Source organism: Pelodiscus sinensis, chromosome 14 (genome assembly GCF_052426305.1).
Source record: "Pelodiscus sinensis isolate ZL-2025 chromosome 14, ASM5242630v1, whole genome shotgun sequence".
NCBI classification, from domain to species: domain Eukaryota; kingdom Metazoa; phylum Chordata; order Testudines; family Trionychidae; genus Pelodiscus; species Pelodiscus sinensis.
Window position 1 is genome coordinate 9,666,326 of NC_143065.1, and position 27,224 is coordinate 9,693,549.

The 27,224-nt window shown below is 58.8% G+C and overlaps 2 protein-coding genes and 2 non-coding genes across 4 annotated transcripts; 3 read left to right on the forward strand and 1 right to left on the reverse strand.

Annotated features, from left to right (window-relative positions):
• Positions 1-2,306: 2,306 nt before the first annotated feature.
• RPS17 (ribosomal protein S17) lies at positions 2,307-9,042 on the forward strand. The gene is made up of 5 exons (XM_075897497.1): positions 2,307-2,455; positions 3,361-3,512; positions 4,728-4,833; positions 8,022-8,087; positions 8,916-9,042. Exons 1-5 carry the CDS (start codon positions 2,453-2,455, stop codon positions 8,994-8,996), a joined length of 408 nt encoding a protein of 135 aa, XP_075753612.1. The 5' UTR covers positions 2,307-2,452; the 3' UTR covers positions 8,997-9,042.
• On the forward strand, positions 4,340-4,473 carry LOC112546595 (small nucleolar RNA SNORA71). Its single transcript, XR_003090332.2, has one exon. It is a non-coding gene; the product is annotated as a small nucleolar RNA SNORA71 (small nucleolar RNA).
• LOC112546596 (small nucleolar RNA SNORA71) lies at positions 5,407-5,540 on the forward strand. Its single transcript, XR_003090333.2, has one exon. It is a non-coding gene; the product is annotated as a small nucleolar RNA SNORA71 (small nucleolar RNA).
• A 3,815-nt stretch (positions 9,043-12,857) lies between the features above and the next one.
• Positions 12,858-24,287, reverse strand: LOC149523579 (uncharacterized). The gene is made up of 4 exons (XM_089781948.1): positions 23,804-24,287; positions 20,793-20,816; positions 19,532-19,846; positions 12,858-19,037 (listed from the first exon to the last, which is right to left on the reverse strand). Exons 2-4 carry the CDS (start codon positions 20,814-20,816, stop codon positions 18,858-18,860), a joined length of 519 nt encoding a protein of 172 aa, XP_089638074.1. The 5' UTR covers positions 23,804-24,287; the 3' UTR covers positions 12,858-18,857.
• Positions 24,288-27,224: the final 2,937 nt, after the last annotated feature.

The following is a 27,224-nucleotide window of genomic DNA, read 5'->3' on the forward strand; positions in this document are numbered from 1 at the left end:
ACAGCAGAGTCAGAGCCTCCTCCCAACCGGGCAGATGCTCCCCCTGAGGCTCTGCTCCATCCCGCGGCTGCTCTGGCTGTGCCCCTCCCTCCAAGACACGGGCTCACTTGTCAACAGGGTCACCCCCTGCAGCTCGCTTTGTCCTTGGGAGACTTTGCAGGCCCAGGGCTGCCCCTTGGCTCACAGGGAGCTCGGCCTCCTGCCTGGACCTTGGGGGCCGCTGGCTGGGGCCCAGCCCCGTCGCAGTGCTAAGAACATGGGTCCCAGCACAGTCCCCAGACTCTGCACACGCAACCCACTGGGGCCCTGGGAGTGAGGCCTGTGGAGAGACCTGGTGCTACTTGGCAAGCTAGTTTGGGACTGCCTGGCCCAGGGCCACCCTCTGGCCTTGAGGCCCATCTGGGGCCCAGCTGGAATCGGGTGTCAGGGCTACCAGGATGGAGAGCGTGCAGTTTGCCAGGCCAGCCTTGGGTGCTCCAGGCTGCACTGCCTGGTAGCAGGTGTTGGAGGGTTAGTCTGTAATCCCATCGGCTGGGAAAGAGGTTCCCCAGGGGCGAACCCCGCCCCCAAAGATAGCCATGGCACTCCCGGGGCTCCTGTGTGCTTGCCAGCAGAGACCTTGTTACAGGCGAGTGACTTGGTGGGAAGTGACCAGCCCAGAACCTCAGGGTGCCAGAGCCTCTGCCCAACCACCCACCGCAGCAGCTGCAGGGCTGGCCACGTTGCCTGGAGCCATCGCAGGCTGGAGCGTGAGGACTGGGCGGCTCCAGCCTCTTGGGTGTGCCATGAGACATCGGGCTGCCCGGGGAAACCTGGTGGCTCCTTGTGGCTCTGGAAGGGCAGAGAAGGCCCTGGCGGCCTTGTGCAGGGAAAGGGGCACAGCCTGGATCTTCCAGCCAGGCAGGGTGGAGCCCTGACCACTGGGCAAGGGAGGCTGAGCAGAGCCCACCTGTTCCCTCCTGCCACTCCGAAAGGGGGCCCTGCCTCTACCCCATAGAGTGGGGCAGGAGCCTCCATCTCTGCTCCAGAAAGTCTGAGTGAGCCTGGAGCCAGGGAGCCACCGACCAGTTTTCCCCCCTTCCAGCTACTGTGTGTGAGGGGGTCCCCTTGTCCCGGGCCTTGGAGCAAACTGATCCACAGTCCTAGGGGGTGGGTGCAGACACACAAGACTTCCCTCCTCTTGCAACCTCACAGGGATGCCGGGAGGTGAGGCCCAGACTGTTCCTTGGCAGGGAAGGCGTGCACACGTATGTACACAGACACCTCTCCACCGCTGTATCTGCCCAGCATAACCCCTCCCTTTGTCTCCTTGGCTCAGGTGTGGGCCCTAGGCTGGAGCCAAATGCTGCTGGGCAAGCAGAAGCACTGAGGTGGCTGTGCCACAGGGACCGAGCGAGGGCTAGGGCAGGTGGTGAACCCATATGCTGCTCAAGGGAGGGAGCAGAGTGGCAGGAAGATTCCCCTCCCAGCTGGCTAGGGCAGATCTTCCAGCCTTGGAAGGGTGGCATGGGGGGGGGGGGGCAGAATCCAAGGGAGGGGGTGCACAGTGGGAAGGGGGGATCTGTAAACAGGTAGCTGCTTGTTGGGTTTGTCTTCATCACCCCCTGCCCTTGGGTTGTGCCCTGCTCCCCCTGCAGGAGTGGAAGAAAACTACACGCGCTCAGCTGGGCTCCAGTATCATTCCTGGGGCACCTGGCGGGGCTGTCCGGGCCTGCTAGCTTGTGTTCTGGGCCTCAGGGCTGGTTCAACTATGGGCTCAATTCAGCCAAGTTGGCCCCTCATCCTGGCTCTGGCTATGCCCCTCCCAGGCTCTGTACAGGGGGTGCCTTGTGCATGGAAGTTGCCTTTGGAGAGAGGCCCGTGAGGAAGACCGAACAGCGCTCCCCGCACTCCGGGACATGGGCAGGGCTGTTTTACCTTCTGAGGGGCTCAGAAGGGCCTGCAGGGAGATGGGGGAGGCCGGGCAGGTGGCATGGCCCGTGGGCAGGGATTCCCGGCCTGCGGGCTTGCAATGCATGGGGCCGGCTGGTCCCTGCGGCTGGGAGTGTCTGTCCCTCCCTGTGCTGTGGCTGGAAGGGGGTTAAATGGCCCAGCCCAGCCTGTTGCGGGTTTCTCTGAGGTGCTGGACACCCCAAGGGGAGGGCTCTAGGGCGCAACGCGCCAGCCGCAGCCTGGGCAATAGCTGAGCCCGGAATAACGCCCGGGGCGCATCAGGCAGAGTTAGGGCCCCGCCCCCGGGCGTTATTCCGGGCTCAACCATTGCTACTTCCACCCCTGAGCCACTGGGTGGCGCTGTGCGCTCCGCGCGGCCTGTGCTGTGCGCCCCCAGCCGCCAGGCGGCGCTGTGGGCGAGCGGCCCGCGCTCTCCCCGGGCTCGCAGGCCCTTCTCGTCGCGCCCACGTGATCGCTCTTTTCCCGGCAGCCTTTGCCCTCTTCACCGGTCGCTGCCAATATGGTGGGTGCCGGGCCCGGCGCGTCCCGCTCCCCAATCCGCCGCCATCCGCCCCGGGCTGGGCCCGCCGGGGCCTGCGCCGCGCTGGGGGGCTGCTGCCGCCGCCGGGGGGCGGGGTGGGGCCTACGGCGCGGGACAGGGAGCCTGGGGCGGGCCGCCCGGGGAGCCGCACGAACCGGGGGGGGGGGGGGCCGGGGAGCCGCACGGGCCGGGGGCGGGGGGGGCTGCGGGCCGGGGGGCCGCACGGGCTGGGGGGGGGCCGCACGGGCCGGGGGTCTGCGGGCCGGGGGGCCGCACAGGGAGTCAGGCGGTGTCTGTCCCCCGTGTGTGTATGTGGGGGGAGCTCGGAGATCTCTGGGATCACTCAGCCCGGGTGCGAGGTGCACGGGCCGGGCCGTGTTTGGAGGGGTCGGGGCAGGAGAGGGGTCTAATGAGGGGAGCGGGCCCGCCGCTGGGTGAGGGTCCCGGGGGGGGCTGGGTCTCGCGGGCGGGGGGCCCTATGTGCAGTGTTGGCTCCCCAGAATGAGCTTTACCCTGGCCAAGAGTGGGTGGGGGCGGTCCAGGGCCACTGGATATTCCTCTATCGCTGACTGACGGGGAGATTTCGGGGCTTGAGGGTGAACTGGGGTTCCATGGTCTTCCCGGTGTTCAGACACAGTCTCTGTATGTTAGGCCAGGCGTAGCGTGCATGTTAGGGTCCCATCCACTTCCTCTGCAGGCTTGGGTGCCAGGAGCTGCATGGTCAGGTTGGCGGGTTGAATTATCTGGAGGAAATTGCTTTTTGTTACAGCCTGTGTAACCCTAGTGGCTCCTTAGGAGCTTACCAGGAGTGCTTTGAGCTGGCAGCAGAAAAGGATCGGTTTGGCTGTTTCATGCTGTGGTGACTTGTTCTTCTTCAAATCTCCTAGGGACGTGTGCGAACAAAGACCGTGAAAAAGGCCGCCCGGGTCATCATTGAAAAGTACTACACCCGGCTGGGGAATGACTTCCACACGAACAAACGGGTGTGCGAAGAAATTGCTATCATCCCCAGCAAGAAACTGCGCAACAAGATAGCTGGGTAAAGCAGCCGGGACACTTGGTGGCCTTTTTTTTGGGGGGGGGGGGGGTAATTTGTCACATCCTAGCTCTGGGGTGAATTTCATTCTCAGTCTTGAGGAGTGAAAAGAGATTCTCATTCTCTTACACAGGTGTTCATCAAGGATGTTTGTTTTGATAACCTCAGTAAATGCATCTGAAATCTGAGTGCCCCAATGCCTTGATCTGGCACTGGGGCCATGGAGTAAGGCTCTTGGCGTGCGGATACATCTCTAGTGAGCTTGGAAGCTGTAGATTGTTCTGAATTTTGAAGGGTAGTTTCCACTAGATCAATCATAATTTTAGAAATATAATCTGACTATTTATGCATCAGGAGAACTACCTTATTTGGTAGAATAAGTAACACATGCTCTTTAGTTCTTACTCAGCAGTTAACTGGGATGTAAAATCCTGTTTAATCGGTTAACTGATTAAAGGGGTGCAGGGGAGCCTGTGGGGAGCTGCTCCAGCCCCCACCGGTTAACTAGTAAGCATCACCTGTTAACCTTTTGCATCCCTACATCTTTAAAACATTTCACTTTTGGATAACTTGTCAGTTGGCTTTTGGATGGCCGGCGAAATTGTTGCTTACCTGTACTTACGAATTACAGCGAACTCCTTGCTTAATGGCAATGTGCTCATAGAACCTTCCTTACGTCCTGACTCTTTCGGATTGACTGGAGTCTGTTTCTCTGCTCTAGCTGAGTGTTGGTCCTTTCTAGCGTGGCTGTTTTCATTATGGTTTGGCTTTAAAAGATTTTAAAGTCTTAGCTCAGGATCGATGTGTGTTTGGCTTTTTAGTGCTTTGAAACCTGCATTCGAAAGTGACTATGGTCTTGTTTGTGGCCTGGTCATTGATAGTGCAGGGAGAGGAACTTGTGAAAGCTTTTTCCGTGTTTGGAGGCCTCATCCTCATTCCTACCAAATCCTGTAACTTTCAGACATCCTTGTTCCTTTCCTCCACCACTCCCAGGAGGCAGGACAGGAAGGCCTGCTGCTACAGCCGAGTTACTGTGGTCTCTGGCTGTGAAATGGGGTGGGGGGCTCAACCATGAGACAGATAGACAGCTGTCTCATGCCTCACTTCTCCCGGTATTAGGGGCGCAGTTGTACAGCCAAAGGGTCGAGCTGTTGAATATGGGTAAAGTGTGGAAGGAAACGGAGTGCCAGTTGATCAGTTTCTGGCTTCTCCCCACAGGTATGTCACCCATCTGATGAAACGTATTCAGCGGGGGCCTGTCAGAGGTATCTCCATCAAACTGCAAGAAGAGGAGAGAGAGAGGAGGGATAACTACGTTCCTGAGGTAAAGTCTCTGGCCAGACCGGGATGCACCTCAGGGTTGCTCTGCCAAGCAGAGCAGCTTGTCCTGCCATTGTGCTTTCCAGCTTCTGCCTGGCTAGCAGAGGGACCTCCTTTCTGCTGAGCACGCCAGCAGCCATGGTCTCGCCTTTGCTGAGAACATGACCATGACTGCATGGCCTGTGGTAGCTGCCAATAGCGCCTTCTGAACACATCACCCCGGGCTGGCACTTGGGAGAAGGGTCCTGGGTGACTTGTCCTCAAAGGCCAGAGGAGGCCAAGAAGTCCTGCTGTCTCATCTCAGCTGTGCTGCTGATTTGTGCTGTGGGGCAAATACCCTCGGCCTGTTTTCTGAGCATAAAAGGTGACAAAACGCCTCCCTGGGTGTAAGAATTCCAGTGCCATACAGACTCCCGCACTTACCCTTGGAAAGTCCAGAATGGGGGTGGGCTTTCCTGAGCTCTCACTTAGACGAGCCGTGGGAGAGCAGGTCGCTTCCTTGTCCTTGTGTCACTGTGATTCATCCAGCAATCTGAGGGCCTAGCCCCCTGCTGGGTTTAAAGGGCTCTCATCCTGAACCTGCATTCGAAAGTGACTGGGGCCACAGGCAAGACCAGGTCATAGATCCTGCAGGAAGAGGAGCTTGTGAAAGTTTTCCTGTGTTTGGGGGGCTCGGTGGCCATCCCTGCCAAACCCTGTAACTTTCAGACATGCCTCGCACCCTCATCTCCAGCCCAACAAGGTGGGTGTGGTAGGTGGCCTTGGAATCTGGCTTCCAGCAGCACCATGAGCTATGAAATGGCAGAGAGAGCAGCCAGCCAGCTTCAGGCCTTGTCTTCAGTGTGCAGTTCACCCACAGCTTGGCACTCTGTGACCCCAGGGTTCTGTGGCGGATTGTGTGTAGAGCAGTCGGCTGGGAGAATGGCAGTGCAGGAAACCCCTCACCTGGAGGCTTCCCCCGTTGCTCCCATTGACCAGAATCACAGAATAGGAGCAGCAGGGGGGCGGGGCCTAAGAGCGGCAGGAAGTGCAGGACCCCAGGTAAACGCCCCCATTTCCCTCATGCCCAAACCCTTCACGTTCATCCCCCTCGTGTACCTCCAGCCCATTCCTACACCCTCCCTCCCAGACCCCCTCCAGCTTGTTCCTGTACCTTCCCTCCCACCTAGGCCTCTCTCTCCTCAGCCTGCTTCTGCACCCTCCCTCCCAGCACCCCCACCATAAGCCCGCTCCTGCATCCAACCTTCCCAGTCCGCTTGTGCACCCTAGCTCTCAGCCAGGCCTCGCACTCCAACCCCCGCGGGCCAAAACGTTTGAGAACCACTGGTGTGGAGTTCTGTTGTCACCAGAAGGATTATGAAAAACAGGTGTGATGCCAGTGAGTGTCATGGGGGCTGTGATGTCACTGGGTGGGCTGGGGTTGTTCCTGCCTTATGGCTTTGCAGATCCTTTCTTGCCCTGGGAGTGTGGGTTGCTGCTGTTCTAGTCCAGGATGTGCTGGCTGGGTAACGCACCGTGTAGATGCAAGAGGCCTGCCTCCTGATAGTATGTGACCAGTTCCCTCTGTTGCCACCCATATGTCCCATCACAGGAATATATGGAGAGAGCTTCAGGGTCATTGAGTCAGTTCCTCTGCAGTTACCGGCAAATCACTTTCTTTTCTCGGATCTACCCGTGAGGTGTCTGCCTTCCTCGAAGTTCTAGCCGGCTCTGAGAACTTGGCATGCCAGGGACACAGGACTAGCCATGCTAAATCTCAGCTCCTCCCAGGGCCCTCTCTGCCACTGGTCAGCCCCCGAGGAAGGTGTACGTACTCTGCCTGCCTTCTGGGCACAGAATGTCCGATTGCTACACTAATGCAGCTAGTGACTTGGTACGTGAGTTTCCAGGGCGGGACTGGCTGGTGTCAGCTGACGGAGGAGAGCCCTGATGTAGCTCTCATCCCGTTATGGCACCGAGCGGGGAGAGAACACCTGTGTGCCTGTGGCAGTGAGTGTCGTGTTCTGTAAGACCCTCTGGGATTCCTTTGGGCAGAGCTGCTTGCAGACGCTACAGTGAAACCAGGGCCAAAGTTCAGCCGCTCAGCTGCTTTGTGTCCAGGGCTTTGGGAAGAAATCGCACCCTCAGGACTTGGGGGAACCGGTCCCATTGCCTACAGAGTGCAAACCGCAAAGGGGGGAGCGTGGCTGGAACGCCTGGGCTATTGGCTTGTCAGCTTGGTGTCTGAGGGACTGTTGCAGCTATGGGAGCGTGGCGCTTGTGTCTCAGGGCAGAGGATATTTTAAGTATGAGTCGTCTTGGCAGGAATGTGATATTCTGGCAAGGGCTGAGAAACACGGGACCCAAGTGGGGGTGGCCTTTCTCTAAAAGGGATGCCATTCATTCTGAGGGTTTAAAGGCCGTATTGACATCTGGGCACCAAAAGGTTGACTTCTGCCTTCCGCGCCTTTTCAAGCTCTTTCGGGTTGCCTTGGACTGGCTACTGTGCTTTTCCTCGTTCTGAGCTGGCAGGGTGATTCCTGTGGCTGCTGGCGGCCGGCAGGCTGGTGAAGTCCAGAGCTGAGTCCGGAGGTACTGCCCCAGGTTCCTGTGTCATGGGCAAAGAGCCCCCGTTGTCATGCACTGGGGCAGGAACAGTGTGGCTTGGCTGTAGAGAGGCGAGCTCTGCTGCTGGCTGGCTGGCTGGCTGGCTTGCTGCCGCGTGGGAACAGAGAGGGCGGTCTCCTAGGTACAGCCAGAGCAGCGATGGTCCCTTGTGCGTTGGGGGGGCGGCTGTCAGTGCTGAGAGATGGTGCTCGTCTCCCTTGCAGCGTTGTATGGCTGGGCTCTTTGTGCACATCACAGAGCTCTCCCCACAGTATTTATGGGGTGGGTGGAGACTCCTCAGCATTGGGATGCCGGGCAGGGGTTCCCAGTGCCGGCCGGTCCCTGCGCAGCTGGCAGTTTGAACTCCTTGGTGCACAAGAAACACTCGGCTTAGCTCGGTGCTCCTCAAACCCTTCCTTCCCTTGGGGACTGGTCAGTTCAGCTGGACCCGCCAAGCTGGCGCCATGAGAACAGCCAGCGCTCCCTGGACTTGCAGGGACCCACTCCGGCTTCTTCCCGCCTCTGGGTGGGGGCTGAGCCGTGCTGGGACCTGGCGCTGCAGGTCGTGTCTGACAAAGTGCCTCCCTCTTCCTTTCCCCCCGGCAGGTCTCTGCCCTCGACCAGGAGATCATTGAGGTTGACCCAGATACTAAGGAAATGCTGAAGCTGCTGGTGAGTGGGCCCTTTGGAGACTGGCGTGGGGGCTCTGAGCCGTGGGAGCAGGGTTCACACTGCAGGCACTGGGGAGCCTCCTAGCAACAGCTGTTGGGGGACTTGCTTACAGTGTTAGACCTGGGCCAGGCTGGCCTTTGTGTTGGGATCATTCTATGCTGTCCAGAGAAATATCCCCGTGCTGCGTGGGCAAGCAGTACGGAGCCTGGGCCTGAGCATGACCGGGGCCACTCCCCTGCTAGAAGCCCCAGCAGCGGGGGAGGGGGAGGACGCCTGGTGAGGACATGGCCCTGGGGACGGACACACGTGCTCTCTTGCCTCCTCACCCACCCGCAGTCTCTTCTGTATCCGCCTCCGCTGCCCAGTGTCCAGCCCGGTGCTCCCCGAGCTCTCCTGCCTGCCTGCTTGGCACTGCCCTGTGCGGCACGCAGCTCAGAATCCGTCCCCCTCGCCACTGGGGTGTGCACTGTACAGAGCTGGGCTCAAGGCCTCCTGCCCCTGGTTTAGAGCGCAGCTCACTATGGAAGCAAACAAACCGTGGGAGAGCCTGTGACATTGCCTTCAATCCAGGTGCCGGCTTGTCTGCCTAACGCTCAGGTCTCTGCCCCAGCCAGTGGATACGGACGTGTCCCCACTCGTGTCACTTGCCTCTCCCAGGCCCTGTGGCTCTGCCTCCTGTCTGGACAGGCTAGAGGAGTCGCCCTGGCATTGGGGCAGACAGGCTGGGGGAGGGGGGGCAGAGCAGCGCTTGGATCTGGAATCCCCCTGCCTGCAGTGGGGAAGTGGCAGGCTGACGTGCTGTGTGAGCTGGTGTGTTCTGTCTTCCAGGACTTCGGCAGCCTGTCCAACCTGCAGGTCACGCAGCCCACGGTGGGAATGAACTTCAAAACCCCCAGAGGAGCCCTCTGAATCTGTTGCTGCACTGTCGCTTTTCCAATAAACGTGGGAACCCAAACCTGGTGTCGGCCTGTGCGAGGGGCGGGGCTGGGTTGGCCCTTACCACGGCAAGGAGCGGCGCAGGCGGCTTTTCGCTCCCTGGAGGGTGGGTTGTGGAGCTCCTCCCTGGAAACGGTGGGGTGGGGGCTTGGCCGCCGTGGCTGACCTGGGTTGCCGTTGGCGCATGCAGTGTCTAGCACCAGAGGGCGATAAACGCCGGGCATTGTCCTCCAGCCTTGCAGAGGAGTTTGGGCTGGGAGGGTGGCAGCTACGCCCTGTCCCTGCAGCACACTTGGTCCCCGGGGGCACCTGCCGTCTCCACAGGAAGCGCTGGCATACATGCCAGTCTGTTCTGTGATGGTTCTGCTGGTTTACCCCTGCGTGGGCACTGGCCTGTTCCAGGCCCAGGGAGCTCCCTGGGAGGTCTACATGCCCTGGCTTACCCCTGCCAGTAGTGGGTAAAATGCTGTGGACGAGCCCGGGGCAAAGCTGTGGGTTTGCTGGCTCTCCCTGTCGCCTGACCAGGTGGGAAAGTCTCACCCGGCAGACCCCAACCCCGCACCGGCTCCTTTGCTCCTGGGGTGGGCTGATCTCTAGCTCCACAAGCTGGCTCCTCTCCGGCAGTGGCTGCTCACATGTTCTGTGTAGTACATAGGAGCCGTGGGCAGCGTGTGGCTGCCATCCTTGCTGAGGCACATGCTGTGCAATGCGTTACTGCGGGGAGTGTGGTCATGGCTCTGGTTTGGGACTTCCCGATTGTCCTACACCCCCGTGGGGAGGGGCAGCTCCACCCACACTTCCCCCACTCTGGGGTGGTGTAGAGCTAGCGCCCTAGGCCCGCAAAGGTCAGCAGGGGAGGGGGGCACGGTGCACACGGTGCTTTCTGTGCTACAGCCTGTTGCACTCGGCTTTGCAGTGCACAGGGCCAGTGGCTGGGCTCCTGGGGCCGGAGGAGGCTCTGCTTGGAGCGTCTGCCCCTTCCCTGCAGCTCCTCTGGGCTGTCAGGTTCTCTGAAATAGGCTGGTGCATCCTAGTGGGGGAGCTCTACTGTCGGCTCCACACCAACCACCTGCCCTGAGCAATCACATGACCTGCCCGCTGCCCCCTTCCACTAGCCCAGTACCGGGGCACGTCCATGACATGGAGGCTTCAGTGCATGGTGGCTGGTGAGTCCCAGAGCTCCGCCAGGGCTGGGGAGGACAAGGGGAAAGGAGCTGCCCTGGATTCTCTGGCTGCTCGTATGTTGTGTAGTAGAAAGATCTGTTGCCTCTGGACAATCCACAAATAAAAATGGGAGTACTGGGGGGGCCATGCACTGCTGGGTAGGGGACACTGCAATGCAAACCAGGAAGAACTAGGCCCCTTCTCCAAAAGACACGGTGTGAACAAGCCCTGGCAGGTGCCAAAAGGACAAGGCTTCTGCAGTGTCCCCAGGAACCTCAGGAATTACTAGGCCCAGGCTAATTCCTGGCTTCGGAGGCCAGGAGGCCGCGGTGTACGCCCAACTACAGGCCTTGGTGGAATGAGCTCCTGTTTGGATTGGTGGAGGAGCTCTAGTTCAATCTACAATGCTGGTGGCGGTGAATTCGCTGTGACTGCTGGGAAAGCTGCTAATTCCCTTCCCCTCGCTGTTGTGTTTCCAGGCTGGAAGTGGCTAGTGCCCCTGGGAGCAGCTGAGTTCTGCCCGCAGTCAGGGTATTGCCGGGTAAAGGAGGTTTGGATTCTGGGATGAAAACCCCTCTCCTCCTGAGCGGGTCACTGGCCATGGGGCTGGGCATGGTTAATTTTCCTTTTCCTCCTTCCCTGGGAGCTGTAGGTGTGAGGTGTGTGCGCTGCCCCGGGGACTCAGTTACTAAACACCTGTTTATAGTAACCATTGTGGGCACCAGGCTGGAAAATATCCCCACAGTGCGACAGTCACTAGCCGCCGGTGCTGGAGCTCCAGGCAGGTGAGTGGCTGCCCGGCAGAAGCCCTTTTCACTCAGGGCGTGGCCCCAGGGTCTCAATGGCTGAGGACGGCTGCCTGCGTGTCACCTGGCACCGGCTGGGTCATGCTGACAGGCTGGACCTCTGGGCTTCTCTAGGCGCTATGGGCTGGCAGCCGGAATCCATGCATGAGCCTCTGACCCAGGCAGGCGGCTAGAGGACATGAGCCCAATGACCCCTCCATGACTGTGCAGGCTGGGGAGACCTTGTCTGTCTGGCCTGGGCTCTGGTGTGTCGTGTGGAACAGTCTGACACTGGAACGGCCCAGCCACACTCCCTCCTGCTCGTGGCCAGACGTGGCGGGGTGTCTGTCCTGGCGGGTGCCGGGCAGGAGCACGGAGTCCATGGCTGCTACCGCCCCAGGGGCCTGCTGCAGGGAGAGCAGGGGGCCTGTTCCCAGAGCGGCCGTGGTTGTGATCCACCCTCCCGTGAGCACACGACGCTCCCCTGCCCCGGGGCGCTGTGCACACGAGGAGTGCCAGAGAGCGTGGCTGAGCGGCGTGCGGGCCGGCACAGCGCTCCCCCAACTGCGGCTCCGGGGCCGGCTCTGTAACCAGCCTGGACCGAGCTGTGTGGGGCAGGGGGGAAAGGAAAATCTGGGAGCTGGGCTGAGGGAACCCCCAACGCCCAGGAGCCAAATGGTAACGAGGGCCGGGTCAGAGACCCCCACTGCATCCCCTCTGCTGCCTCCTGCCTAGGCTGCTGCCATGGAAACCAGCTGGGCTGGGCCTGCCCCCGCTGTGATCCAAGCCAGCCTGGACTGCAAGGCCGCCCGGCAAGGGGAGGAAACCAAGGCAGAGCTGGAAAAGATCCAGGCCCGGGTTGAGCACGTGAGCAAAGCGCATTTCCGCCGTGTCCATCCACGGCTGGCTGCAAGGTCCCGCCCGCGCCGGCTCCAGGGGGTCCCGTCCAGGCTGTTCCCTGCCGGGGCTGGGAGCCAAAGGGGGCACCGTGTCCGGCTGGAGCAGGAGTGGAGACGGCTCTGCCACTCAAGGGGGCGCTTTGTACCCACGTGGTGGTGAAGGGGGGCTGCTGAGGGCCGTCTGCCCGAGTCTGCAAGAGCCTGAGCCGGTTGCTTAGAGACGGCAGAGCTGCCTCACCCATCACTATGGCAGAGAAGAGGCCTGGATTCCCTCCCCTCTCTTGCCCCCAGTTATGCAGCGCTGCTCCCCCGCACCTCTTTACCTGCCCTGCTCCCACCCTGCTTCCATGCCCACCACCTTCCTGCTCCCGCGCCCCTTCCCCCCGCTCCCCTGCCCCTCACCCTCCTGCTCCCTCACCCGTGCCACCCTCCTGGCACCTCTCCCTGCGTGCTCAAGCGGGAGCCTCTCCCCAGGGCTGTGCAGTGCCCAGGGCCTTGCTGATTCCCCCTTTGCTTCCTAGCAGACAATCCAGGCCCACGAGCGCAGCCAGCGGCCCCCTCTCCCTGGCCAGCAGCCACAGAGATTGTGGAGGATGTGGTAGGTTCTGTGGGGAAACTGCCCCCGCTCCAAGGGGGAGAGGGTGAACAGCCCCCAGGGCCTGGCTCCTGCACCGAGAGGCCCCTGCCCTGCATGGGGTAGTTCCTGTTAGGGGAGGGGTGGGCTGACTTGGGGGTCACGGGCAGCACAGTAACCAATCCAGTTGCGGTCCTGAGTAGACCTCCCGCTGGAATGGAAGCAGCTGCCTCCCCCACTGCCCCAGCTCCAGGCGCACATGGCTCCAAACTGCACCCCGGCCCCCCTCTTGTCAGACTTCCTCTTTGACCCTCCCCCACAGCTGCCCCCTGGGAGGTGCGTGGATCTGGGGGCCTGACCCCCCCGTTCTCCTCCCCTCCTGACGGCCGCCCCGGGCCTTTCTCCCTCCGCTCCAGGCCGACCGCGCTAACCCCCCCTGCAGAGAGCAACGCTCAGGCCCAGGCCGCACCCAAGAAGCTCAGATCAGCGCTGAGGGGACAGGTAGGCCCGGGCCAGCCCCAGGTGCCCAGGACTGGGCTGGCTTGGCTGGAGGGCCCAGGCCACCAGGTGGGGCTTCCCCAAGGGGGTGTCTTGCCTGGGGGGCCCAGTGCAGCCTGGGAACATCCAGGGCTTGGGTCCCTCTGCCCCAGACAGGATCGCCGAGAGCCTGTGGCCACCGTGGTGCCTGGGGTAAGTGCAGGGCTCAGTGGCACCCCAAGATCTGGGCGTGGGGAGAGGCCCTGGTGCCACACGGGAAGGAACTGGCAGACAAGCGGCTGCAGCTCCTGTCGCCCTCCCGCCCGCTCTGCCAACGCTCCTCACTGGGCCCTTCCTGGGGCTCCGACCGGGGTCACGGGGGTGGGACGCCAGCTGTGAGCAGGACGTGAGCAGCCCCCTGGCCGTGTGGGGTCTCCGGCTCCACGCCCCGAGGGCACCAGGGCCCCACAAGCTGTGGAGCATCCCAGCCCTGGGGGGCGGTGGGGGCTGGCCAGAGCAGGACCCGGCCCTGCTGAGTCCGCTGGTGATCACCCCGCGGCTGCTGGAGATGGACCTCAATGGCTACCTGCTGCAGGAGCGCCGGGTGAGGTAGGCACAGGAGAGACCCACCCCCCTGCTGCAACCCCCAAGGGCCCCGGAGCCACCACCCCTCCCGCCCCAGGGGGCTCTGGCTGCTGCGCTGTCTCTGCTACCCTCCGAGGTGCCTGGAGCTTCCCCCCACCCACTGCCGAGGCGCTGAGCACGTGGCCCCAGGAGCGGGGCTGGAGACAAGTCCCCAGATAGCCGGGGGGGCGCCTCACGTGATTCCGGCCTGCTCTGGAGGCTGCCCCGGCCAGCCCACCCAAGGTGTAGCTCGGTGCCCCAGCAGGCCCGGCCCTGTCTGATGAGCACTGAGTGGCCGGAGCACGTCACGACCCCTCTGGCCACAACTCATATTGAGCAGCACCCTGCTTGGCCCAGGCTGGGCCCCATCCGTGCCCTGAGCTGGGACCCAGGGGCCCGTGCCCCACCTCCTAGGGCTGCACCCACACTTGCCTTGTTCTCCCCATTCCTTGCAGCAGGAGCCAGCCTGGCCCAGGCCCAGCCACGCCCAGAGCCAGGCCCCTCGCTGAGGAGCTTCCTGCCCGTGCGACGCGGAGCGGCCCCGGTGGGCCCCAGCCAGTCGGGGGGCGGGGCGTGAGCACCCAGCTGTGGCTCCAGCTCAGCTCTCGATCCCGCAGCACTGTCCAGATGCCAGGACACAGCCGGGGTCTCTCCCTAGCCCCCGAGAAACCCGCTACTGGAAACACTGCTCTACAGCCAAAATGCTTCTGAAATAAATGTAGTCAAACTTTACTAATTCTGGGTCACTGAGAATGAAAATGATGCTTAAAATTGTCGATTGGCTCTAGTTTTCAGGATATGCTATTGGGTCAGTATATACGACCCTTGTCTTGGGAATGGCGGCGGATAAGTGAGTTATAAAGGGAAGGGATCTCAATTTAAACCAGAAATGACTGAAATACATCTTTGACTGGATCTATGAATAAATCTGTGACTGGGTTTGGACAGTACTTGCTTTTTAGGCAAAACAATGAATGATGCAATCTGAAGCTGGTATTGCGTCATACATGATATGAATTGCATCATGTTATTCCTAGACGTCATGGATGATGCAATCATAAGGAAGCTTACATCACTCTGCTGAACAAATTGCCCTATATCAGCTCTAGAAATCGTACAGTGTCGTGCTCGCTTGTTTGTCAGTGTTTGATTTTGCAAAGGGACACATTTCTGTTTAGCCAAAGTGAGCAGAGATGCCTCGTACTTGTGTGAACAGTGCAGATATCTTCTGCTATGTTTGTGGTGAAGTGACTTTTGCATCACAAATGCGCAGTATTACTACTCTGGTTAAGAAAGCCTATCACCTTTATTTTTGCTACAAAATTGGAGATCAGGACAAGAGGTGGGCCCCACACACATGCTGCAACACTTGGGCAACAAATCTTCGCCAGTGGTTGAACAGGAAAAGGAAATCTATGCATTTTACAGTGCCAATGATTTGCAGAGAGCCAACCGATCATACCAGCAATTGTTACTTCTGCATGGTGCCTCCAGTTGGGAAAGGTGTGTGAGAAGAAAAAGTGGACTGTGCATTATCCAAACATTCCATCAGCTATACGCCCAGTACCCCACGGAGAAGGACTGCCGGTTCCTGATGCACCAGAATCATGCTCACTTGAGTCAGACGAGGAAGAGGATGAAACTTCTGGTCCTGAACCATCAATGTCACAGGACCCACATTTTCTCCCATCTTCCTCTTCTGAACCACACCTCATAACACAAGGTGAACTGAACGACCTTGTCAGGGATTTGGAACTACCCACGAGTAAGGCAGAGCTGTTGGGCTCCAGACTACAGCAGTGGAATCTCCTGGCAGGTGATGTGAGGGTTTCCATGTTCCGTGACCATCAGAAGGATCTTGTCCCATTCTTCTTCATGGAAGGTGATCTTGTAGCCTGCAACAACATCAATGGTGTGATGGCAGCCCTCAACATCGTTCACGATCCAGATGAGTGGAGACTGTTCATTCATTCATCGAAGACGAGTCTTAAAGCTGTTTTGCTGCATAATGGTAATGTTTTGCCATCGATTCCAGTTGGTCATGCAGTCCATATGAAGGAAACCTATGACAACATGAAACAACTTTTGAGGTGCATAAACTATGACCAACATCAGTGGCAGCTTTGTGGCGATTTGAAGGTTGTTGCTCTCTTGCTTGGTCTGCAGCCTGGATACACAAAGTACGGCTGTTTTCTCTGTGAATGGGATAGTCGTGCAAGAGATTCCCACTACATCAAGATAGATTGGCCACTCTGATAGTCATTGGAGCCTGGGAGGAAAAGTGTTCAGCATCCACCACTTGTTGAATCAAGGAAGATTTTGTTACCATCCTTACACATCAAGCTGGGTCTGATGAAGAACTTTGTCAAGGCCATGGACAAAACACAAGCAGCTTTCAAGTACCTCTGGGGAAAATTTCCAAAGTTAAGTGAAGCTAAGATAAAGGAAGGTGTCTTTGTTGGTCCTCAGATTCGTGAACTTCTTCAAGATGACGCATTTGACCATGCATTGCGTGGCAAGGAAAAGACGGCATGGAAAGCCTTCCAGTTAGTGGCAATAAATTTTCTCGGAAACAACAAGGCAGACAACTACAGGTTGTTGGTGGAAAACCTCCTCAAGGCATAGAAAAGCCTTGGTTGCAACATGTCACTAAAGATACATTTTTTTGCACTCTCATCTAGATTTTTTTCCACCAAACTGCGGAGCAGTGAGCAGGGCAAGCGATTTCACCAGGACATTGCAACAATGGAGAAACTCTATCAGGGCAAATGGAGCCCATCAATGCTTGCAGACTATTGCTGGACAGTGACAAGAGATGCTCCATTTAATGAATACAAGAGACAAGCCAAGAAGCGCCGAGTAGACACTGAATAGGACTAAACTATGTACATAATAGTTTTTTGCCTTTTGTTTCATAATAAATTTTATTTATATAACCCTTTTGCTGATTTTTAAAGTGTTACATAAACAGGACAGGTGAAATAGTATCATGTAAAGCAACCATAAACACATGAAAAGACCTAGGTTTACAATTTATGATTAAAACTCTACAATCTACACGATATACATAGACGTAAAATGTAAAAACCTAAATATCTTGGAAACAGTAGCAAATCAGTTGTTTTAATTGTCATATTAGAATTCAGCACATCAAAATACATAATAAATAGCACATTTCATCTCTGAAGCAGACAACGTCTAAAAAATTGTAGACCAATGAAATCAGCTGGGGGGAAGGATTCCAGCCAATCACTCCAGACTGGCCCACGTGTGCCCATCACAGGCCGCCTGTCCCTGCTAGGGCCGGGGCCGTGGTGCTGAGACACAGTCCCTGCGTTGGTGGCTGCGTGCTGGGAGAGGCCACCCTGTGCTTGGCCAGGAGGGGGCGCTGGTGCTGGCCTGTGGAGAGACCGGGCTGGAGCTGTTAGGAACACCCCTGGAGCTGGGGTTTCCTGGCTGGGAAACTGAGTCTTGGGACAAACAAGCTCTCAGGGGCTGCTTGGCAACACAAGCAGGACACCTTACACTGTCACTTTCCCTGGGAAGCAATTCTCAGTGTTTTCACCCTTTCTGTGTTCAGTTGCTCTGTAACACCTGGCAGCCTAGGCACCAGGTGTGTTTTCGTTTCTTTTGTTAATAAAAATCAGCCTTTTAAGGCCATGCTCTAACTCCTGTGTCCTAGAAGGCAGGAGGTTCCGGGTGCATGTGCCTCAGGCTGAAAAGCCAATTTACTAAGAGAAATTAGTTTTCAAGCTCTCTCCAAGTGCTGAGGGTGCCCCCCGGGAAGGCGTCTCTGCGTTCTCAAAGGGGGTCTCAAAGTGGGGGCAGCAATACCTACCCACAGCCAGGAAATCTGGGACTTCGTGGAGGTTTAACACAAGCCCTTAGGGGCGAGGTATTTGTGAAGCCGTGTGTGGGCCCCCACTTTCCGCACTCAAACTGCGAGAGTGGGAAACAGCCTTGGCACCTGCTGTCGGATTCAAAGGGGACTCATTTCAGAGCAGGGGCCCCAGGGTGATGCTTGAGAAGACCCAGGCTGACACAGGCACCCACTGGGCCTGCCTCAGCTCCCCTGGGGATGGGAAGCGCCAAGGGCCCAGATGGTTGCTTTACAAGTCTTGTTCCTACTGTCCCCATAACCCCGCCTTCGCGTCACCAGGCCGGCTGCTCACTGCGCCGCTGCTCAGTGCTGCCCAAAGGGACGAACCGCAGGGGCTGGGTCAAGTGGACTGGCTGGGTGAGCACAGGGAATGGTCCAAGCACGGAAGATACAACTGATGCCACCCGCAGTGAGACAGACAGTGGCCTGGCTCCAGAGGGGTGCGCTCAGCGAGACCAGCAGAGGACACAGGGCACTGCTGCATGTGGAGACTCAACTGGGCTAGCTACGTGTTGGCGAAGTCGTGGGCTGGGGAGGTCAGAACTGTGGCTGGCTGGCTTCCCGGAGCAGGGCGCTGACTTGACCGTTGCATCAGTGTTGGAGAGTCCAAGGCCAGAGACCTTGGTCAACTCTGTGTCCACACCCAAAAGGAGGTGGGAAAACGGGGAAGGGCTCAGCAAGGACTCAGTCGAGTCAGTAGTTGTGAGCACGATCTTAGCCTCTGATGCTCAGTCTGCTTCGTATTCCAAGAGGGGATAAAGGGGTGACTTGGTCATGGCCCTATAGCTCCCTACAGAAGATGGTTTCTGCTGGGAAAAGCCTCCTCCATCTAGCCAAAGCAGGACAGGAGCCCAGGCCAGGACTTTGAAGCTGGACGAATTGAGTCCGGTGACAAGGTGCAAACACGTCACGGTGAAGGCAGTTAGCCACTGGAACAACTTACCAGGGACATCCAGGCAGGCTTCAACTCAAACTCGGTGAGTTTCTAAAAGATCTGCTCTAGCTCAGCCAGACGTCCTCACTGCAATGCTGAGTCCACGGCTGAGATTCTCTGCCCGGTGGCTGGAGGAGGCCAGACGCGCATTTCTTAATGGGACCTCCTGGCCTTCATCTCCAGTGAGCAGGGGCTAACGTCTGGCCCGAGTACGCACACTGGCCGGTTCCTGCTCCCCTGCGAGCTGGGTCTCTGACGTCCAGGGAAGCAGGGCTGGGCCCGGAGGCGGCTCTCACAACATTCTGTAACTTGCGTCTTTATTAGCAATGCCAATCAGTGGGACTGGGGCAAGCGAGGGGAGACACCAGAAAGAAAACCCTGAGTGGGCGAGAGGGGAAGTAGAGTCTGGGCTTGGTGCTGCCTAGACGATCGAAACACCCGGCAGCACAGTTGGAATCATGGTCCCTGCATTCGGAGCGATGGAGAACAGGGCACGCTCAATAGACCGTGTACAGGTCATCGGAATCGTCATCGGAATCATTATCATCCTTGTTGCCATTGCTGTCCTCCACGTCATCTGGCATCCCGTGGTGCGGGGTGGATGAGGAAGACGTGCAGAAGACGAAGGGCTGGAGGGAGTTCTTCTTGGGCGGCAAGCCGGTGAGGCGGAGAATGCGCTGGGTGGAAGACAGAGAGGGAAATCATTGGTGGGTCTGGGGGCTCAGAGCCGGGCACTAGGCAAGGGGACTGTGCTGGGGGCGGGAGCAGGGCATAAGGGCTCACAGCTGTTCAAACAGAATCTGGCAGCAGCTTCTCTCAGAAGCCTTCCTGTGGTAAGCAGGGAATCGGAGACTCCCCGCTGCGTCCGCGGGCCGAACCTCCCATGCAGGGTATTTTGCCCAGAGCCTTGGGGCCCTCCCAGAGCAAGCACCTGCCCCCCCCCCCCACGCCCAATGCCTTGTGCCTTCCTGGGGGAAGTGAGTGAGGGGGGAGAACAGTGAGCAGCAGAGGGCGGGGCATGGAGTGAGATGGGGCAGGGCCTCAGGGGAGGGGCAGGGCAGAGGTGGGGTGTCAGGGGAGGAGCAGGGCAAGAGTATTTGGGTTTGGGTTAGAAGTTGGCCCCGCTTGCTCCAAGGGTCGAGGGCTGAAGGCTGGTGGGGCTGCTACTCACCAGCTCCAGGTTGCGGTTGTGCAGCTCTGCGATGATCTTCTCGTGCTGCCTCTGCTTCTCTTGCTCCTCATACTCCCGCTCTTGCATCTGGCGCCGGGCCTCCCTTTCCTGGGCCTTGTCTTCAAGCTCGCGCTGGTACATGCGCTCCCTGTGCTGCCGCTCTCTCTCCCGGTCCTCGTGCTCGCGCTTCCTCTCTTCCTCCTTGCGCGCGCGCTGCCTCTCCTCTGCCTCGTGCGCTCGCTTCCTCTCGTCCTCCTCCCGCTTGTGCTGCCTCTTCCTCTCTGCCTCCTCGTGCTCCATCTTTTTCAGCTCCATCTTTGTGTGTAAGGCACCCAGGTTACACTTGCTTCCATCGCACTCACGGCCCTGCTGCCTCCCTGCCCCACCCCCTGTAGCATCACGTGCATTTGTGCAAAGTGGGGGTGTGATGTTACATGCTGTAACTGTCTTGATGGGGGCCACTCCAAGATTTTGGTAAGTGCTCAAGGGCTGCATTGTCCTAGGGCGAGGGTGCAGGGTCTGGGACGGAAGGTGGGTGCAGAACAGTGGCACAGCCAGGAGGGCCCACGCGGATGGGCCCCAACTTCAGCTGGTGGGCAATAGTGGGGAAGCACTTCCCTAGGTGGCTCCTGACCAGTGGGACCTTCAGGCAGCCCCCCTGCCTGCGGCAGCCCCAGCCTCCTGACAACGGCTGGCTGCCCCACTTGGCTCTCTGCACCACACACAGAGCTGAGGCAGCTTCGCGCGCTGTCCCCACCCCCAGAAAAATCTCTCAGCTCCCATTGGCTGGTTTCACGTCCCTGGGGTGGGTGGCCCGGAGAGCTGGTTCCCATGCCCAGCAATTCACCTGGGTGGGTGCCTGGGCGGGGAGGGGGCCGAGCTGATGTGGGATAATTATTGCCTGTCTGACAACAGCTCCGACGGACTCCAGCTACGCTCCGGCCCCCGCGGTGCTAGTGCTGGCCATGCACGTGGGCAGCCCTAGGCCCAGCCCGGGGGCACGTACAAACTCACTGGCTGGCAGCAGCAGGCAGGTTGTTACCCCGTTTCCCAGCGTGAGGTCCAGAGAGCCAGGGACCTGCCCCAGGAGGCTGGGCGGAGCAGGGACCCGACCCCATTGTCCTGCAGGCCAGACCCTGTCTTAAGAAAAGCGTCTCTGTGTGCATGGGGCAGGCGTGGCAGTGGGGCCCGTGGAGTCAGGGTTGGCTCAGCCCCCCCCCCCTTTCCAGGCTGCAGGCCAAAGGACCCACGTTGCACTCACCTGAGATGAGAAAACGCTGCCCATCTGTGAAAACAGAAACAGAGCCACCCTCAGTCACCGCTGGCACCGCGAGGGGAGGGTGACATGGGGGAGGGAGGCCAGGGCACTGCTGTGGCCCCTGCCTGGCAGGCGGCTTTGCACCCAGCCAAGGTTTTGCTCTACACTTGAGCTGCTTCTGTTTTGTTCACCGGACGGCTTCTGCGCTGGCTCCCCTCCCGCCAGCATCTGAGCCCTGCCCTGACCCAACTGCAGTCCCCCCTCTGCTGAGAGGCAGCCTGGCCGCGCAGGGGCAGCCACGAGCGCCGACAGTCTCGGCAGCCACAGCCGAGAGAAACAAGGCGCGGGCCTCCCACAAGAACCTGTGTCCCTGTCTCCCAGCAGCTGCCACAGCCGAGCCACATGGTGCGGCGCTGAGCCACATGGTGCGGCGCTGCGCCGTTGCTGCAGGAGGGTGTGTGGCTCCCACCCTCCACTGGTGGCCTGAGGCCTGGGCAATGAGGGCGGCTGCCCAAGGCGATGTGCTGCGGGGAGAGGGGGGGGCATATGAATAGTCTCCCCTGAGCTTACCTGGCACCAGCCAGCTCACTGGAGGGGAAGCCCAGAACCCAGTGGCAGGGCGGACGGAGCTGCTCACTCCTCTTGGGTAACGCCTCTGCTCTGGTGGGAGCAGCAGTAGGGTGGGTGCCCGGGAGGGGGGGGCTCCCCATTCCCCTGGGCCAGCAGGCCCCCGGTGGATGCCATGTGGGAAGTGGTTGGGGCAGGCTGTGCTGGACGAGGCTGGGGGGGGGGTGGGGGGGGGGGGGGGGGGTGCAGGGGCGGCCCGTCCATATAGGTGAACTAGGCAGTTGCCTAGGGCACCACGTTAAATGGGGCGCCAAATGGTGGCGCAATATCTTCGCAGGGTTTGGGGGGGAGGCACCAATTGCCTGGTTCGCCTAGGGCGCCAGCTGCTGGCAGCTAGTCTAGGGCCGTCCCGTGTGTGTGCACACGCGTGTGTATATGCACACGCTGGTTGGGATTTGGAGCAGCCAAGGGCAGCTGCAGCCAGGGAGCTGCCAGGGCTGGTGCAGAGCAGCTCAGACGGTGGCGGAAGAGCCCACCGAAGGGCGAGGGACACACGCAGGTTTTTCACCTGCTGTTTCATTTCACACGCTAGTGCCAGTCACACACAGCAGGCCCATAGGCAGGAGTTTCTGTTGGGGGGAGTGCGAGCTGTGGGAGGGGCTGGTGGCTGCCTCACCCCGTGACCCAGCCCCAGCTCAGCCTTGCTTCTGGGGGAGAAAGTGGGGGGGGATCAGCACCAGCCTTCCCCAGGCTGGCCGGAGCGCAGGGAAGGGAGGGTGGGGCAATGTGCTGCCCCTGCCTTTCCCAGGCCAGCTGGAATCATGAAGGACCATGGGCAGAGGGGGCGTGTGCGTTCACACACACACACACACACACACACACACACACCCTGCGAACAGGCCTTCACATTAGCTGCCTCATGTCTTAGGGTGAATATTTCATCTCCTCCCCCCGTGTAGCTCAAGGGAAGGGCTTGGCCCAGATGCACTGATCATGCCAATTCTCTTCTCAAGGGGCAGAGACAATTGCAGGCCCGGACCCAGGGGAGCAAAGGAAATGAGCAGCTTCCTTCCCATTCCCCTCCGGCCGCACCGTGTCCCTAATCTCCTGAGACGTCAATTCCGCCCCCTCTGTGGCGAACGCTGCGGCTCACGCCTGCCTGTGACAAGCAGTGGCGCAGCCTGCAGCAGCCAAGCCTCCCAGCACTGCCTCTGGAGCGCAGCATCTTGGGGAGCCACGTTTTGTATTTGTGCTGGCTCTTTGGTTAGTGTTTGACACGTCATTAGTGGAATGACGTTGAAGCAAATACCATCCATCTTTTTAGTAAATGTATGAACACGTCTGAGATTATTTCTGAAATTGTCATTCACATTTACCACCTACTTAAACTCAAGGGGTGCCCAGGGCGCTGTTTTCCCTAAGGCCAGCCCTGAAACCTTCCTATGCTCCCTCTGTGCCCCTGTGATGTAACGGCAGTAGCTTGCGGGTTGCTATGCTTGGGCAGTGGCTGTGGATGAGCCCTACAGGCCTCTGTCTATAAGCACTGCCCAGTGGGGGCACCTTGAAGGCCCCCCCCGTGACAGCGACCGAACCGGGCCTACTGGTTAAGGCAGTGGTCCCCAACATTTAGAGGCTGCCGGGCGCCGGGGGCGTGGCCGTTTGCCTGCCTGGTGCCAGAGGACGGGGACACATGCACGCCCGGGGGCGGCCCTCCCCATAGCCGCGTGCTCGTGGGCGGGGCCCCTCCATAGCCACGTGTTCGGGGCCGGGGGAACCCCCCCTGCAAGCGCCGTGCACCTGGGGCCGGCGCCCCCTCCAAATGCCATGTGCCCAGGGCCGGGCCCCACCCTGTAACCGCCGCCGCCTGGGCCCGGCGCTCCCCCCCAAGTGCCGTGCACCCGGGGCGCGAGCGGCCAATTCGCGGCGCTCCCGGGGCCGGCACTTACCATGCGCCCGGGGCCGGCTCTGGCACAGCTCATGCACCACGTGCCCGGGGCCAGGCCAGCCCCGAGCACTTGGCGGGTGCACACAAATGGCCCCACAGGCTCCGTGTTGGGGACCATTGGGTTAAGGGAAGGGACGGAACAAAGGAAGTGACCCTTGGGGGAAGGGTAGTTTTTGGGCTGAAAACCATGAAGGAGACAGACCAAGGAGGGGGGCAGGGAGCCTAGGGGCCCAGGTACCCCATCTCAAGGGGCCTGAGGCATCCTGACCCAGACTCCCGTAGCCACATCACATCTGTGCTGGGCTGTATCCTGGAGAAGCAATAAACCCTCCATTCGACTGGCTGGTGGAGTCTGTTCTTGCTGCTACGGGGCTGCAGGACCAGGAGGAACCCCCGACACGTCGTCACAGCCCCTCCGGCATGTTCCTCTCCCACCCCCCATTTCCTGAGCTCTGCGCGTGCCCCTCCCCAGCACACACACTCCCCCCAGCCCACAGCTCACGTTCAAACGGTGGATTCGGACTGTGTCAAACCCTGGAGCGGAGCCGTGGGGCAGCGTGAAGGCAGGTCTCCAATGCAAATGGCGGCCAGTCAGAGAAGGGTGGGTCTACCAAGTGCCTGGGCTGGGAAATGCAGCAGAGAGCTGGCCAAAATGTTTGGCAGTGGCGTACTTCCTTTGGTGTAGCACACCCACTTCCTCACCCAGCACCCCGCATGATACGAGCTGCTGCTGCTTAGTGGATGCACAACCTGCCCCAAGGGCCCATGCCCAGGACTCATCACCCAATGTGGGGCACTGGTTGGATCCCAGCGTGGCTGGATGCTGAGCACACTGACCCATGCTGCCCTTACACCGCTCTCGCTAGAGTCACTGAAGAGCCTGGGCACATAAAGCTCACTGGATCCAGCAGGACAGCGACTGTGTGTCTAGCTGTGACTTAGCAGAGACGGACCAGGGAAAGCTGGAACCTGCCCACACTGCAGAGCAACTGCATGGCCGCCACAGGGAAACTACCTGTGGGAGGCTAAAGATCTAATCAATGGTGCACCCACATTTCGAACGCAATCTCCAGCCCTGGGCACCTTCACCTCAGAAGAGACAAGGTGGAAAAGGAAAATATTCAGAGAGATCCCAGCTCTGGAACGGCTTCCCTGTGAGGAGAGACTAAAACGCATAGGGCAGGTCATCTTAAAAAAGAAACAACCAGGGCGGGGAGAGGGATATGGTAGAGGTTTATAATCTCATGACTGGTGTGAGAAAAGTGACCAGACCAATATTATTTACCCTTTCACAGTGTACAAAAATCAGGGGTCACCTGTCGACATGTGTAGACTGCAGGAAGTTTTTTTTAAACACAGCGTACAACTAACTTGTGGAACGCCTGGCCACAGGATGTTGTGAAGGCCAAAAGTACAAGTGAGTTAATAAAAGAACAGGATGCGCTCATGGCAGGTAGGACCAGCAATTACTAATATCCAAGATGGTCCAGAACACAACCCCCTGCTCAGGGGCACCCCAAATCACCAACCCCCAAGAACCTGGAAGTGGAAAAGGGAAGATGGATCACTTCGTAAGTGCCCTGTTCTGTACAGTCCCCTGACACTCCAGCATGGGCCATGGTCAGTGAAGGGAGGCAGAGAGCTTAAAGTACTGCTTTTAAAAGGGGCTTGACATAAAAATAAGACAGACCAGGTGGGTGAGGTCATGGCTTGTATTGGACCAACTTCCATTGGTGAGAGATACAAGCTTTTGAGTTTTACACAGGACAGCTGTTGCTTCACCTGGCTTGAAGGAGATCTCTGTGGAGCTTGAAAGCTTGCCTTGCTTGCCAGCCGAAGTTGAGCCAATTGTTCCCCCCATACACCTCGTCTCACTCATAGCCTGGGCCCACGCCGGCGTGTAAAAACAAAAGGGTGGTTTGCTGTAGCTACGTGCTGGGTAACTGTATCTAATCGGTGCATAACATACGCCAAAGAGCCAGTACCACAACTATGAGCAGCTGACAGCAGGTTTAGCCCATTTGGGGGAGTATGTTTTGAGTTTGCACTAACCATGTGACAGGAAGCCACGGAGACGGTGAAAACAGCGGCTGTTGCTCTCTGCCACAGGCAGACACAGACAAAGTACAGTGAAGCGTGTGAAGGAGGAGGGAGGCTGGGAAGGTGCGTTGGTAGCCACAGCCGTGAAACACCTGGACAATGGTGGCCCTCCGTCCAGCTCGGTGTAAACAATCTGCCATTGCTTTTAGTATTGGAGGGAGTAACTAGCTGCACAGACAATCAGCATTTGTAATGTGTGATTGTGGCTGGGCAGCCTTTGGGCTAATAAAGGTACTTTTCCCTACCCCTCAATTCCTGAACCTTGCTGGCATAGACTGGCCCCCAAGGATACACTGGAAAAATCCCAGCAGTTGGAGCCAGGATTCAGGGCAAGAGGGACCGTGGGCTGACTCCGCTGGCTGCTCTTGCGGGTGCACGCTGCGTGTTGGTCTGCAGTTAACGAGGCTTGACGTGTGTGGTGCCCCAGTGCGATTGGAACAGGAAAAGCAAAGTGATACCTTGTCCCACCGCTGGGCTAGTGCCGAGCCCGGCACACTGATCTGGTGACACGGCGGGCTGCTGCCAAGGAAACTCAGAGCAAACAGAACCCGCCCAGTAACTAGACTAGCCTCTGCCAGAACTACCTGCGTGGGTCATTAATTAACCATCCAGCTGCACCCAGGCCTTGCCCCAGACACAGCAAGTAAACAAGGGCAGCAAGGGGGCATCAGAGCTTGAGCTGCTATCCGGGGCCCAGTCAAGTTCTCCTGGTGTGGCACCAGGTGCCCCATGGTAGGGCCAAGATCCAGCCAAGAGCTCACAGTGCACTGGGGGGGAACCTATGGTGGGGTTAGGGAATGGGCCAGGATCTCTGAGGTGCCATCAGGGGCACTACTGGAAATCAGCTGGCAGGGAAGGATTCCAGCCAATCACAGTCCAGACTGGATCACATGTGCCCATCACAGACTTCCTGTCCCTGCCAAGACCGGGGCCCCAGTGCTGAGGTACAGTCCCTGGCTATGTCTACACTATGAGTTTTCGCAGCAAAAAGTATGCTAATGAGGGACTCATTTGCATGAGTCACTATCTCATTTGCATATTTTCTGCCAATCCATTTTTGCCTTGGGGTTTTTGCGCAAAACCAAGCAGTGTAGACATTTTCCTGCCAGATTGGTAAAAATAAGACAGACCTCCTTTTTTGGGCGTAAGGCTCTGGTGGGAAAAGGGGTTTTTGCGCAAAAAGAAAACGTTCACACGGTTTGTTTTTGCACAAAGGGACAAACTGCAGGGCTGGGTCAAGTGGACTGGCTGGGTGAGCACAGGGAATGGTCTAAGCACGGAAGATACAACTGATGCCACCCGCAGTGAGACAGACAGTGGCCTGGCTCCAGAGGGGTGCGCTCAGCGAGACCAGCAGAGGACACAGGGCACTTCTGCATGTGGAGACTCAACTGGGCTAGCTACGTGTTGGCAAAGTCGTGGGCTGGGGAGGTCAGAACTGTGGCTGGCTGGCTTCCCGGAGCGGGGCGCTGACGTGACCGTTGCATCAGTGTCGGAGAGTCCAAGGCCAGAGACCTTGTTCAACTCTGTGTCCACACCCAAAAGGAGGTGGGAAAACGGGGAAGGGCTCAGCAAGGACTCAGTCGAGTCAGTAGTTGTGAGCACGATCTTAGCCTCTGATGCTCAGTCTGCTTTGTATTCCAAGAGGGGATAAAGGGGCGACTTGGTTATGGCCCTATAGCTCCCTACGGAAGATGGTTTCTGCTGGGAAAAGCCTCCTCCATCTAGCCAAAGCAGGACAGGAGCCCGGGCCAGGACTTTGAAGCTGGACGAATTGAGTCCGGTGACAAGGTGCAAACACGTCACGGTGAAGGCAGTTAGCC